This window comes from Oreochromis aureus, linkage group 7, assembly GCF_013358895.1.
Source record: "Oreochromis aureus strain Israel breed Guangdong linkage group 7, ZZ_aureus, whole genome shotgun sequence".
In the NCBI taxonomy this organism is placed as follows: Eukaryota; Metazoa; Chordata; class Actinopteri; order Cichliformes; family Cichlidae; genus Oreochromis; species Oreochromis aureus.
In genome coordinates, this window is record NC_052948.1 from 31558665 (window position 1) to 31574139 (window position 15475).

At 40.5% G+C, this 15475-nt stretch overlaps 1 protein-coding gene across 1 annotated transcript in view; it reads left to right on the forward strand.

Annotated features, from left to right (window-relative positions):
- Positions 1-15475, forward strand: part of dcc (DCC netrin 1 receptor) — a 339659-nt gene that overhangs the window by 113531 nt on the left and 210653 nt on the right. Inside the window, exons 3-4 of the mRNA XM_039615624.1 lie at positions 4731-5018; positions 13059-13209. Of these exons, the coding sequence (XP_039471558.1) occupies positions 4731-5018; positions 13059-13209 (439 nt within the window). The remainder of the gene's footprint in view (positions 1-4730; positions 5019-13058; positions 13210-15475) is intronic.

Here is a 15475-nt window from a genome sequence, read left to right on the forward strand (position 1 = left end):
TGCTAGACCTTAGTGCTGCGTTCGATACTGTTGACCATAATATCCTATTAGAGCGATTAGAACATGCTGTAGGTATTACAGGTACTGCACTGCAGTGGTTTGTATCATATCTATCTAATAGACTCCAATTTGTTCAAGTAAATGGAGAGTCCTCTTCACCCACTAAGGTCAATTATGGTGTTCCACAGGGTTCAGTGCTAGGACCAATTCTATTTACATTGTACATGCTTCCCTTAGGCAGCATCATTAGAAGACATAGCATAAATTTTCACTGCTATGCAGATGACACGCAGCTCTATCTATCCATGAAGCCAGGTAACACACACCAATTAGTTAAACTGCAGGAATGTCTTAAAGACATAAAGACCTGGATGGCCGCTAACTTTCTGCTGCTTAATTCAGATAAAACTGAGGTTATTGTACTCGGCCCTGAAAATCTTAGAAATATGGTATCTAAGCAGATTCTTACTCTGGATGGCATTACCTTGGCCTCCAGTAATGCTGTGAGGAACCTTGGAGTCATTTTTGACCAGGACATGTCCTTTAACGCACATATTAAACAAATATGTAAGACTGCTTTCTTCCATTTGCGCAACATCTCTAAAATTAGAAATATCCTGTCTCAGAGTGATGCTGAAAAACTAGTTCATGCATTTATTACTTCCAGGCTGGACTACTGTAATTCACTATTATCAGGATGTCCTAAAAACTCACTGAAAAGCCTTCAGCTGATCCAAAATGCTGCAGCAAGAGTACTGACAGGGACTAGAAAGAGAGAGCATATTTCTCCTGTTTTGGCTTCCTTCATTGGCTTCCTGTTAAATCCAGAATTGAATTCAAAATCCTGCTCCTCACATACAAGGTCTTAAATAATCAGGCCCCATCTTATCTTAATGACCTTGTAGTACCATATCACCCCATTAGAGCACTTCGCTCTCGCTCTGCAGGCCTACTTGTTGTTCCTAGAGTATTTAAAAGTAGAATGGGAGGCAGAGCCTTCAGTTTTCAGGCCCCTCTTCTGTGGAACCAGCTTCCAGTTTGGATTCGGAGACAGACACTATCTCTACTTTCAAGATTAGGCTTAAAACTTTCCTTTTGCTAAAGCATATAGTTAGGGCTGGACCAGGTGACCCTGAATCCTCCCTTAGTTATGCTGCAATAGACGTGAGCTGCCGGGGATTCCCATGATGCATTGAGTTTTTCCTTCCAGTCACCTTTCTCACTCACTATGTGTTAATAGACCTCTCTGCATCGAATCATATCTGTTATTAATCTCTGTCTCTCTTCCACAGCATGTCTTTATCCTGTTTTTCTTCTCTCACCCCAACCGGTCTCAGCAGATGGCCGCCCCTCCCTGAGCCTGGTTCTGCCGGAGGTTTCTTCCTGTTAAAGGGAGTTTTTCCTTCCCACTGTCGCCAAAGTGCTTGCTCATAGGGGTCATATGATTGTTGGGTTTTTCTCTGTATTTATTATTGTGCTATCTACTGTACAATATAAAGCGCCTTGAGGCGACTTTTGTTCTGATTTGGCGCTATATAAATAAAATTGAATTGAATTGAATTGAATAGGCCTTATCAGCTGTCAAACAAAACTGATTTTAGAGACACTGCTAGGCTCATTTCATTCTTTCATACATTTTGTGTGATCACAAACTAAAAGAATAGTAAGAAGAGTAAATAACAAAAACAATATATATAAATCTAAATATAAGTAGAGAATTTACTCAGGCAGGCCCAGGTATATTTGGATGCAGATAATACCCATCTGAGAGAACGATATCCTGAGCCACTAATTTATTACTCAGCAGTCCACCTGCTCTTATTTTGAAATTTCAGGTGCTGCTAATAACAAGCCCAGGCACTTCCTCTCTTCTGTTCCCCTACAAGCTGGTTCACCTGCTGTGTCACTATTGTGATGGTGCTTGTTATTCAGCTGCATCTCCGTGGGTTTCCTCAGAGGTACTCCAGCTCTACCATTTTGGACTGCAGCTTGTGTTGGTAGTTCTTTTTATCCTCTGAGGTCCACATCAACCTTGATTGTCTCTCTAACCAAAACCTGCACGTATTACAGGTGTACCCATGTACATGTGGAAAACTGAGTCTGTCATGATAGAACAGCTGTTTGTTTGTATTGTGTTACCAATTGTAGTGATTTTCTAAAGAGGTCAAACCCTGATCATCCTTCAGCTTGTATATTCTTCCAATTCTTGCATGGTATACTTCCTGGACCGATGGTTTCTCACGTTAGCTTAAAATTCATGTCACCCTTGACCAGTGTACTAGCTCACACCTGGACTGGTAACCGAGCACACCTGCTCCACTGGTCCCAACAGCGATGGGATAAATAAAGACAAGTTTTCCTACCTAGTTTATGAAACAGAAAATATAACTAATTTGAATGCTGTGTATTAGCCTGCTCTCAGTGAGGGTTTTGTAGACGGCTTTGCAGTGTAAATATAGCTTCAATATATCAGAGTTTACATCATAAAGACACTATAAATCCAGGTGGATGTGAACCTCTGCTCAGGCAGCATGTGGTATGCTGTGACCAGCCTTCCTTTTTTTTTTTTTTTTGTCACAGTGCATGGATGATCAAACCTCTTCCCCTCTGAGATTTATGTAGATGTCTAATCTTATCATAATCACAGTATTTCCTACCTTTTGCCTCGAATAGTGACTTCCCTTGGAGACTTGTTGTCATGGAACCAGCAGATATGCTGCACACAAGTACTAAAGTGGATGAATAAAGTAGTATATGTCAGGAATACAATATTCACAGCTGTGTCTTTGAGGAGGAAAAAAAGAGCCCACGTGAAGACCTGAATGAATTGCGTGTCAAAAAGCTCAGATTCACATTTAATCAATTAATCTGCTTTACATTCTCAGAGAGAATAGAGAGGAAAACAACACTGCTCTTTATTGAATTCCTGACATTCCTGCACCTTCTTCTTAATCTACTCAGAGCTCCCTGCAGCCACATTGAAATTAAAACACAACTGCACTAGAGCTTCAGATAATAAAATACCCTGTAAGAGCCGAGCGAGGCCGGCAGTCAGAACGTTCCTGTGTTTCTGTTGCTACAGGCTGTTTGTTGTTGAAGGGAATCTGATCAGACGGGAAACGATGTGGGTCCTGAACACAGCAGGCCCTACGTTGCTTGGCCGCGCTGTCCCTGTCTCTCCGTCTCTTGTCTGACTTTCATATGTCCTCCCGCTGGTCCCAGTCTAACTCTCTCTGGAGTTTTTCACGTTTTCACCCGCTGAGTTTCGCTGCTTCTTCTGCTCCATCTTTGTCTTTATTATTTTCTCCCTGTTGACCTGAGAAACCTTTGCTGTCAGCTCCCCTCTTCTTCACCTCTGCTGCTTGTGTCTTTTGTTTCTCACGCAGAGGCTGTTGGTATTAACGGTAATGTTTTCATGTCGCATTTAGACTACACAGGCTTTTCATCTGGTTACTTTGACAATGTAGGTGATTAGAAACCACAAACTGGTCACTGACCAAACAAGACCTGCTTGATTCACTTTGACTGAACTTTATAGAGCACTAATTAACGACACCCAGGAGCTCAGGATGCTTTATATTGAAAGCAAAGTACAATACTAGAGAGACAGACACAGGCAATAGTGGGAAGGACGAACTCCTGTTGAACAGGAAGAACAACGTTAATGACATGCAGTGGTGGTGCTGGAGTGACGGTCACTGATTGGAAGTTAACTACTTAATCTCTACTTCCAGCCACAGTGGTTCTTTGCTACCTAAACCTTTACACTTTACTCTTGAAACCACACTGCACATTCTTAATAATCAAAGTACAAATGCAACATAATAGAAATGGCCATCCCTATACTTCTAGATTATCTGAACTTAAGCATGTACCATAGCATGAAACTTTGCACTTGGCAGCATAATCCATAAAGGTGACCTGGGTTGCTGCAACGGCTTTTTAATTTCTTTATGCTGACTCAGTGCCAAATGACCAAGAGCGGCTTGCTATTTATATTCTCTCCCACAAAGACAGCATTTAAAGTATTGGACTGCACGGTTTGCAATTGATAGTTTTTAGACATATTTAATAACTCATTTAAGCATTTGTATTTTTTTTCCTGTGTGTGACAATGACATCCTCATCGATTTATTTGTGGTCTCCTCTGTATTCTAACCAGTTAGTTGCCGGTGCTTTGTGTCTTGTGCTTTCTGGCTGGCTTGCTTGTTTGTTATTTCTGTGGAGATCCTCTCTGGTCCAGCGGTTGGATGTCTGAAGACCACCATGTTTGATTGCAGCTGGTCGAGTAGTTCTTCTACTGATCTGGAGAGCTGCTAGGAGTTGGATAGGCACTCTAACCAAAGTACTGGTTCATCGTCAGTAATCCAAGATCACTGAAGCAGCAAAAACTAAAATCCAAGATGATGGAAGTTAGATACATTATACGTTATTTAAGAAAGAACGAAGTGATTTATTGCAGTGTACACAGTTCAGGGCAGCTTTTCCCCTTGTAGTATCCGCTTACACAGTTCTGATTTGAAGTGTACAAAACCTGAAGCTGCTGATTGTTTTCTCTATCTTTAATTTTCAGTTTGTTTTCTTCTGGGTGAGCCTGACATAACTCCATGCTGAGAAAACTGAATACTCTCACACACAGTTTTCAACAAAATCCACTGTGTGTATATATTTACACTAAATGACTTGTTGTCATAACTTTTCTTACTCATAAAACTCTTATTTCCCAACAGGTCCGCTCAAAGTGGTCGTCCCCACTGAGTCCGTCTCATCGTACCTCGGCGATACTGCCCTGCTCCGCTGCGAGGTATCAGGTGACCCAACACCTGTGATCCGCTGGCAGAAGAACCGAGAGGACTTGCCACTGACCTTTGAACCTGACTCCCGTCTCGCTGTGCTGCCATCAGGTTCGCTGCAGGTGAGCCGAGTCCAGCCACCGGACTCGGCTACATACCGCTGTCTGGCTGATAACCCCAGCAGCACCAGGACGGGGACGGACGCAGAGCTCCGTGTGCTCCCAGGTAACTGATGGAACACTGTTGGCCTCCAAACACATGATTTTAGATCTATTGATCTACTGGCTCACTGACGAATGTTCATTGGCTTAAAGAACTTTTGAGACTAAGTTGATTTCATTTATCTTGTTGCATTGCAATATTTGTAAACATGTATAATACAGGATGCATATTTCAAATGTTTGTATTATCACAGTTAATCGGACTGGTTTAGATTTCCAGTCTTTTTATGGTTAGGTGCTGCACCAGCAGTTTTTACTTAGCGGTGAGTTGTACTTTTCCTACAGTCATCACTCTGTCAGGTAGTAATTCTTGTTCATTTCCTCCCAGTCCTGGATGTCTCATTTTAAAATGAAATGTGATGTAATGAATATATGTGAATTTAATAACACGTCTCCAGGCTGAGAGGGAGCAGCTTCTCCGCGGTCTGCAGGGAGTCTGTCAGCCGCTGATGGTCCGTACACTCCACATCATCCAATTATACGAGTCTATACGCCGTCCACTTCATCACTCAGATTACAGCTCGTGTTAGCTCACGCTCTCCGCAGTTAAACACCACTTTGAGTCGAGCTGGTGAAGTATTCTCGCGCTCGTTCCCAGCGGGGGCTCCGTGCAGCCGAAGCGTCGACCTTCAGAGGGATAATCACATGTACTTTGCATTTCAAAGTACATGTATTGACTCTCAGCTAAACTGCTCTTTCATCACCACACACAGTGACACAGAAAGCCCCATTCACAACTCAACTTACTTTTAAGAATTACACAAATATGAATAAAAACTTACAATAGCTTTGTCAGAACTGACAAAAATTATAAGTACAAAACAAATAAAATATAACTGAAACAAAGTTATAAAGAAGGAAAAATGCCAAATATGATAAAAAAAAAAAAAATTGATTATTAATTTTATAGTAGTTTGTAATAAAGATTTCATTACCAATCACCTGAGCCCATCCTCATTACCAGGATATCAAATGCTGGTGTTTTGTTGAAGCTGGCTCCACAAGGTCCTTAATCATTGTCCCGGGATACATGCGTTACAGCAGGAGTGAGAATTTTCACCGCTTTGCTTTAGGAATATCATGTTTTCTGATCCATGTAAGATGTGCATTTTAGAAGTGTCCCAGAAGTGGTTCCTTGCAACACAGATAGCGCTGTATCCATCTCTTAATGCAAAACCATCAAGCTGCATGGAGCAGATAAAGAAACCAGGAAGTCAGATACAAGAATGGCATAGAACATCTATTTAAATTTCAAAATAAAAGACTCCATGCAGACTAAATACTCTGCTTCTGACTAGAAGCCATGCAGAGAATGGAAAAACTGCTTCAGAGATGCACTGTCACAGGTATACTCTTGGGGTAACATTTTGCATTTTAAGCACAATCTTTCCTTAAAATGACTCAATTTTGGTGACTTTTTTCTAGAATTTTTGCCACATATCGCACCAGCTTTCTTAAACAATTTTTGCAAGCACTATTAACATCATTTAAAACTTAATACAACCATCAAAATGATGTTGTACAAAGCAATTAACCACTTAGTAAAACTAAAAATGACTGTTCATTTGACATTTCTTAATAATTATTACTACAAAGTCCTATGAGGATACATTTATCTGGATTAATCAATAAAAAGATGTAAAAGAAAACAATGTTGAAGTTTCAATAATAATAATAATAATAATAATAATAATAATAGCAAAATTCCAAAATATAAATCACCTACATATTTTCTGATTGCACTTCACGACTGTTGTTGTAAGCCTGGCGGAGCATTTTATTTTGAAGGCTGTGTATCTGCTCTGCAGCATCCTGCAGAGATGTGGCTGTAAAGTGCGATTCTCACAGATACTTGACACAGACTCAGCTACCTGAGCCGAATCTGTTGCCAGATAAATGGACACTGAGTCATTTCACACATACAGTTTGAGTGGTGAAAGAGCAGAAAACAGAAAACTGTTGCAACATGTAAGCTGAATGAAGTCAGGCTTTTTTAGTCTTTAGTGAAGCAGTTTTCCTTCCATTTCCACATGTTGTGCAATATTTGATAAGACTTGTATGCCTCTCCTTTGTGAAGCGAATATCTTGACCTGATTTTGGTGTCAGCAGAAACAAAAAGAAAAAAAAAAATTCTGACTTGTTACCTTTGATGTATAAAGTTTGATGGTTTCAGTCCACTAAAGTTTTGGTTAAGGGTGACATACAGCGTTTCCCCACTGTGTTGCAAAGCCACTGGCTTTGACAAGGTTTTCCCTTTAATCCTTTCATGTTTTTTTTTTTTTTTTTTTATCCTCTTTGATCTATATGAAGTTTTAATGGGTCACATGATTAAGCTTTAATCATTCTAATTCATGAAGATTTGATTAACTTTGCCTTTGTAAAGTTTTTATCAAATGGAGCCATCAGAGAAAATCGGAGGTTAAAGGTCAGGGATTATCAGATGGTGATGTGATTTCCATGTGTCTCCTCTGAATGGTCTCTCTCTCTCTCTCTCTCTCTCTCTCTCTCTCTCTCTGTCACTCAGGAAAATATATTTTAGAAATAATACACCTTCTGCTGAGGAAATACCCTCTAAGATACTGCTATTGTGTCCTTGACAGCAAAGTTTTGTACCCGTGTTGTTTCTACCAGCTTTTAATGTCTTGCAACAATTTTGCACCTTAACGCAACACAGAGCTCTTAAAAGTTTCATTTGCTGTCTAGTCTCACTGACCTCATAGGTTTATCAGACTCACATCTGTGCCTACTGTCAATTTAGAATCCTAATTAAAATCTTTTAACCTGTCATTTAGGTTAATTTAATCAAATGACAGGTGCCACATGGGAGGAACTACTACAGGTGTACTATGGGAGGAACCTGGAGAAAGCCAACCAGTAAGATTCAAATCCCAAATCTGTGAAGTGGACGCACTATTCTCTGCACCTCTGTGCTGATATAAGAAACAGCATAAATATGCCCTTTTTACTGCTGAGGAACATATGCAAGCCATTAAAGGTTAAATAGTTACACATAATTACCTTGTGCCTCAATATGCAGTTAGCCTTATGGGGTGCATCCATTCAGACTGTACCTCTGTGTTGTTATAAAAATCTAAAACAAATGATCTACACACAAACGTGTCGTCTTTGTGAGGTTTTAATTTGCCTTTGCAAAGGGGTCAAAACAATAATACAGAATGCAACAGCAATTTGCATCACTTTTAATAAACAACAACAATAACAACAAGTGTAGACAAGCAACATTACCTAATCACCACTGTCCACAGAATACATTCAGAAAATTCCACATAAGATAACTTGCAGTACAGTCCAGTATATCTAGTATTAAAACATTATATAAAGACAAAACAGGATACTATGGATCTTTCCATTGAGCCAGGCCAGCTTCACACAGAGAAGGGCAGAACTTTTCAATTATCCATGACACAGGACAGAAAAATAAGTTTCTGAGAGACTTTTCCAAACTGTGCCTCTCAGACTCCACTGCAGCAAGAAAACACTATTTCTTGGAAATTCAAATATGGAAATTTATTACAGGAAGCATACCTTAATTTGCTAAACTCAAACTGCTGATGCTTCATTTTACCTTCAGATGAACCCGAATTAAGAAAGGACAGCCTCTGTGAACAGAAGGCAGGATCGCAGCGAGCCAAAACTGTCCTCTTCCATCCTGCTCTGAGATACACTAAAGCTTAAAATTACACCTTGGAAGTCCTGATGAACAAAAAAATTCATCAGGTTGAATCCTATCAGAATCCAGACAGGACTGGGATTAATCCACTTACCTTGGAAATGGGATTTGTTCCCAACAGTGAACAAAGAAGTGCCTTGATTTTGATCTCTTAGCACACTTACTGACCCTAAACACTTAGCTGTTTAGGGTCCGGCTGTGTTCATATTTATCACTTTAAAAATGAGATTTTCTAGTTTCTGAAACTATGCATGTTTTGTTCTTGGCTTAAACACCCTAATCCTAACCGTACCCTTAAGTGGTTGGTTGGTGACGTGGTGAAGGCTGAAAGGTCAAACCTCTGATTCATTATAACTCAATGCAGAATCACAAGTGGGTAAGAGGAGTACCGAAAGCTACCGACTGCACCAAACACCAGGAAATCCACACAGTCCCAGACTTTTTCTGGTTTGTGAATTAAAATTCTACCTTAAATGCAAAAGAACACATAAAAATAAAAGCAATATATATATATTAGATTTACTTTTCTAGCATTTAAAAGAGCAACTCTTAAGTGTATGATTTATTACCTTTATTAATACAGGGTAGTTTGGTGTAGCATGAAAACTAAAGAAGAAACAAGGTCATGTGACGAGAACACAGTAATAACATGATATGAGAACACGCCTCTTGGTCTGTTAGATACAAATAATAACTCTGAGCGTGTTTGTGCAGTGAACTGAGCTGAAGGTCTGGGAAAAGGATGACTTATCTAATAATTAGTTTCGAAAATGCATTAAAGGGACAGTTTATCTTTGTTTCAACATTTCAGAGGAGAGCAGCGGTGAATATATTTGTCGTCGTTCCTCACAGGTGTTGTGTGTCTTTGTCTGCATGCAGCGAATAGCTCGTGTCTGCGTGTGTGTCCTCGTCGTTGTGATGCGAGGGGTGTCGGTGTGTCATCTGATTTGCTGACAGCCTCCTTCGGCGACGTGCCCGTGAAAATATTAAAGGATCAACGCTTCTGTTCAGTGATTATCTCTGTGATCCCTTGCTCTTTACTCGCCTCTGCGACCAGCACACACAAAAAGAAAATCTGCTGCGAGGACGTTTCTCCCGCTTCTTCTTCTTTTGTTTGATCGTGTTCACCACTCGGGGTTTTCTGCTGATGATCTTGTTTTCCGTTTCTGATTCTTTTCTTTTCTTTTCTTTTTTTTCCCCAGAATCACGAAGTTGCACAGCTTTACATCTTATTTATTATCCATGTGTATATTTTTGAACCTCACAGATGGGATCATAGTGCAGGGAACACTTGCTGAATTAAATATGTAAATATGTAAACGCATAGACAAACGGGCAGTTTGTTGTTTTACTTGAACTGTTATTGAGATAGTTTTTGTATCAGCTGAATTCGTTCAGGGGTTCGTTCAGGTCAGCTCAGTCACCTCAAGGTGCTTTGTATTGTAAGGTAAATACCCTGTATTATTCTAGAGAAGCACACAGTGCATAAATTATGGAATTTTAGCTGTATTTTCACAAGTTTTACACTTTTTCAGACTCATAAAGACCTCCCTCATGGCTGTTCATGCTACACTAAAGTAAATAAGAAGCAGGTGAATAATTAAATGACACAAAGTTCCTGTTTTTTCACTAACTACAATAGAAATGTGGGATTCATATTAACACATTCCACTAATAAACAGGAATGTTAAGTTTTAGAATGGCAGGACAGTCTGCACGAGCTAACGGCATGTTTTCTGTCATTTTATACATTTCTTACAGTTTAAGAGTTGTGCTGACAGATGTACAGATTTACTACTTTTTACTATTTTTTGCTTTGTACATTAAATGTGTAATTTAACTTCTATACATGGAGAAAAAAGGGCAGTTTCACTGGTTTGGCACTCTTAAGATCAAAGTGACATCCCTGCTCTTGGTGATACTTGGAAGGAAAAACTGCCTTTTTAACAGGCTGGTTGGGTAGTGAGGGCAATGAGAAAAGAAAGGCTGATTTTAGTGAATTTAAATGTATGGTGGTACATCCCTGAGGAATGTTTCCAGCACCTTGTTGAGTTTTTAAGGCAGTTCTGGAAGTAAGAGGTCTGATTTACTTCCTGAATCTGCAGAGGGTCACACAAGTTTGAAAATTAATCTTTGAAAATTCATGCTCTGATCACCTTAATTCACTTTCAGGGGGAAACGGCTCGACTGTTTCTTATTTCACGACGAGCAGCAGATGTGAAATAACTTCATGCTTATTCATAGATAAGGAGTAAAAGATGATTACAAAATATTTCAGGTTAGAGGTGCATATCTGTGTGTGTCAGTGCCACTGGCGGATGATGGTGATTATGATAATGATGTAACTTCCTGTCTACTAAAGGAAATAGTCTGGTTCTGGGTCTAGTCACGCTGAGTCAGGTTTCTTTCACCCTGAGGGGGTGCCTGAGGGTGAACACAAACCTGACCCCGTATAGACATAGATGTCGTGTGTGTGTGTGTGTGTGTGTGTGTGTGTGTGTGTGTGTGTGTGTGTGTGTGTGTGTGTGTGTGTGTGTGTGTGCGCGTGTGTATGTGTTCCTTCAGGCCCTTAGGTTTTCTTAGATGAAAGCTTGTGTTGGATATCACACCACTAAATGCCTTTGCCAGTGGATGAAACACAACGCGACTTCTTCTGGTTTGTCCATCAAAGGAGAACATTCACACTGATTTCTTGGAGATGCATTTGGGTTTCTAATCAGCTTGGTGGAAAACTGCATGAGCTCATCAAGGTTAGGCTTCAAACAGAGAAATATCAATGTGAAAGCAGAATTAGATGGTGAACGAGAGATGATTACGCATAACACATTCAGTATTTTAATCTAAATTGTTGATTTTTTTCCCACTAAACTACATACAGATGCTTACCTCACAGTTATTTACAAGCTTTTTTTTTTTAACTAAGCCCAGTCTCATAGAGTAAACTGAAAGATTTTAGCTAGGAGACGTGGTATGTTTTAAGAACCCCTTGCAGGGACATCACCCTGGCAAACAAGAACAAAAACAGTAGCAGCCATTATATTCCACTCCAAACTGGGATATTTTTTTTATGTCTTTGAAGAAAACATTTTATTGCATCAGCCTGAGAACTTTTATATCTCCAACCAATAACCATTTTCCATTTTAATTTGCTGTGTTTACAGTTAGGATTACAACCCAACAGAGCTTTTTGTTTAAGCTTGTTTTTTTCCTCTCCATACAGATCTATTCAACCTTGGAGAAATCCAATAGCTGCTTTCTAATTAGTGTCAGTTCCTCAGCTGAGATGTCATCCAAGGAACTCCTCCCAAGAGCAAAGAAAGAAACAAAAGCAGAACCTTTGACTTTAGCTTATGCTTCTCATAGCTTACTTTCACTGACAAGGACTCTAAGACTCTCTGAAGTCAATGGTTAAATTCAAGCAGGTTTATGATGAAGAAAAAGCTCTTTCACTGTACAATCCACATTTTTCTCAATAAGCTGGTTACTCGTTGGCATGTAAATGATTACTGATTAGCTGTTCACGTCTGTCCTCAGAACCAGCTAATCTTGCAGCACCAAGGTCAGCTATCATGTCAACCAGCAATCTTATAAATATGAAAAACTTTCTAAACAATGCATCTATCATGGTTTAAGAATCTCCATTGGTTTACATGCTGATAAGATGAAAATGAGGGCATTTATTTAATTTCCAGGGCAGCACGGTGGTCAGCACTGTTGCCTCGCAGCAAGAAGTGAGTTCAATTCCAGCTTCAGGCCGGGGTCTTTCTGTGTGGAGTTTGCATGTTCTCCCCATGTTTGTGTGGGGGCTGTGTTTCTCCAGAGAGGTACCCTCTCCAGGTACTCTCTGGAGAGAACCCGCTAGTCAGGGATAGGTTAATTGGAAACTCTAAATTGCCCATAGGTGTGTGGCAGACTGCCGACCTGTCCAGGGTGTATCCTCCCGCTAAGACAGCTGTGATAGCACCCCCAGCCCCGAAAAGGATAAAAGGATAAGCAGAAGAGAGGGAATATTTTATTTCCTGCCCACTTAGCGAAGGCTTTTTCTGGTTCAACATGACCAGCCATTATATCCATCCATGCACAAAATTGCTGTAAGGAAATTATTTGTCCAGTTTTGTGCAGAATTCTCCTCCAGTACCTTTGGGAAACACTAGAACACAAAACTAGAACACAGGTCAACACAATGAATGCTAAAAATGCTCTTTTGGCTGACTGGTTAACAACCAGTTGATTGCTGTTGTTTTCACATGACATCCTTATAAAATGACACGTGGCCAAATTGTGTGTCTCGGAATGTACTGGACTATGTTTGACCTTTACCATCTCCTTTTCTCCTTTTCTTCTCTCTTTCAGAACCTGGGGTCAGCAGGAACCTCCAGTTCCTTCAGAGCCCGACCCGAGAAACAGCTCTGCTGGGATCAGATGGGGTGCTTGAGTGTTCAGCCTCTGGTTACCCGACTCCGAGCATCCAGTGGAGGAGAGGAGAGGAACTGATTCAGAGCTGGTCTGTCTGCTTTACTGTGTTAATCCATGTTTAAACCACCAACAGCACACATCCGATTTTACCCACACTGATCCCAGTATGACCCAGTGATTGCTGTGCCCTGGTGGTAAATGTTTGAATGATTTTGTGCGTTCATAGCATGATATTTTTTCATTCCTTTGTGGAAAAGAGCTATTACAACATATTAGTGAGTCACAGTAATACACTGAATTACATTCTGTTTAGTAATAGACATGGTGCTATAAAACTGAAGTTTTGGACTCTTTATGTAAAGATACAACCTGAAACAACCTTTTGTAAACAACCTAAACTGTGGGGGATCTTCACTGACCCTACTTGCCCAACTTGTCTCCAAGAAATTTCATCCTCATCACCCCCATGTCTGAAATTTATGTTGACAGGTTGATGTTTTAACAAATTGGAAGAGATAACAGTAAGAACAAGATTTAGAATAAGAGTTAATAAGATGTTTTTATTTATATTCGTATTCCCTAATTCTTCTTTAACACTGTTTGTCCCCTCTCATTTCCATCCACTCTGTCTCATCTCAGTGTGTAGCCCTTGTCTCTGTTTTGGTTTACCTTTGGTCTGTGTCTAGTTTGTAGTATTATATCTAGCTCGTAGTGTGCTCAATTATAGGACCCCATATGAGCAAGCACTTTCGTGACAGTGGGAAGGAAAAACTTTTAAAAGGAAGAAACCCCCAGAAAAACCACACTCAGGCCATCTACCATGACCGGTTTGGGTTGGGGGAGGAAGACAGGCTTTGGAAGTGAGCCAGAGATTAATGATGACTAATGATTAAATGCAGAGTGGTGTATAAACAATAGAATAGGCTTTTATTGTCATTGTACAACAAAATTTTGGGTGTTCCACACAAACGGTGCAGGAATATATATAAATATTAAGACAGCAAGAATAAATAACAGACAAGGAGACAATATACAAGCAAGAGGAATATATATAAAACAGGGAGAAGGCACACATTAGAGGACACGTTGCAAAGTGCTTGAAAGGAGTGCAAAAGACTTGGTCTGTGTGCAAGTGGCCTGAGTGATGAGCATTGCTCAGATCATGGCTCAGATTGGTGAGGGTTGTTTGTTTGCTGTCCGAATGACCCAGAGGATGAAGCTGTTCCTGAGTCTGATCGTGTGGGACCTGATTGACCTGAGGCGGTCCAGAGGGCATTGGGTCAAACAGGTGGGGGGCTGTAATTGGTCACCTGTGCCTTGTGTCTGTGAAGGTTCTCAGTCATCCAGGTCATCATAGTCAAAGTAGCTAACTGAAGAAGCTTCTCGGATGAGAGGTAAAACGTCTTCAAGCAACTTAAAGAAGTCCAGACGCTTTTGTTTCCAAGCTCCTTTGACTGTGATGGCCTTGGTTTTTCTGAGACAGGAGGATCTGGCAATGGCATCTAGGGACGGCAGAGGGCAGTCAATGTTTTTTGGGGGAGTGTTAATTACCCTCTGCACAGCCTTCCTTTTCTCAGTAGCACACCTGTGTACCAAACACCCAGGCAGTAGGAGAGCTTACTGTCCACTGAGGAGAGGTAGAAGGCCAGGAGCAGCTTATCACGTGTTGATGTGTGGCTGGCAGTTCGCAGACACGGAGATGGAAACTGAGCTCGGGCAGCTTTTTATTGCTGGAGCTTCAGAAAACCAAAATGTACACTTAGAGAAAATGCAGACTAACACAGACATGAGGAGAAACAAAAATGGTGTGACAAGGAACAGAGGAAAACTGAGGACGTAAATACAGAGGATAGTGAGAGGAAGCGAAACAGGTGGAAACACAGCTGCAACAAGTCCAACTAACGAAACAGGGAAAGCAAAACTAAACAAACACACATGGGACGAGGAACTGTCAAAATAAAACAGGAAGTGACATGCACACTGAGACAGACATGAGCTTGACATTAGGACAGTGGATAAAGAGACATGGAAGCACACGGCAGACAGAGGAGACAAAACACTGACTGGACACGAAAAAGGGAAGAGGCATGACAGCAATAACAAAAAAACTGGTCATGTTAGTTTTATCAGGTGACTCTTGTGTCCTCTCTCACTCATGTCTCTATGATTACCCTTTTCCTACATAGAGTTTGCATGAGTCTGGGTCTCTGTCTATAAGCTTATATTCCCTGTCTTAATTTTCTCGTGTCCCACGTCTATTTTGTTTTGCTTTCCTTCCCTTAGTTTGTTAGTAGAATCTGTTCACCTGTGTTCTTTAAGTGTTTTCATTCTGTTCTTACGTCATGTGTGTATTT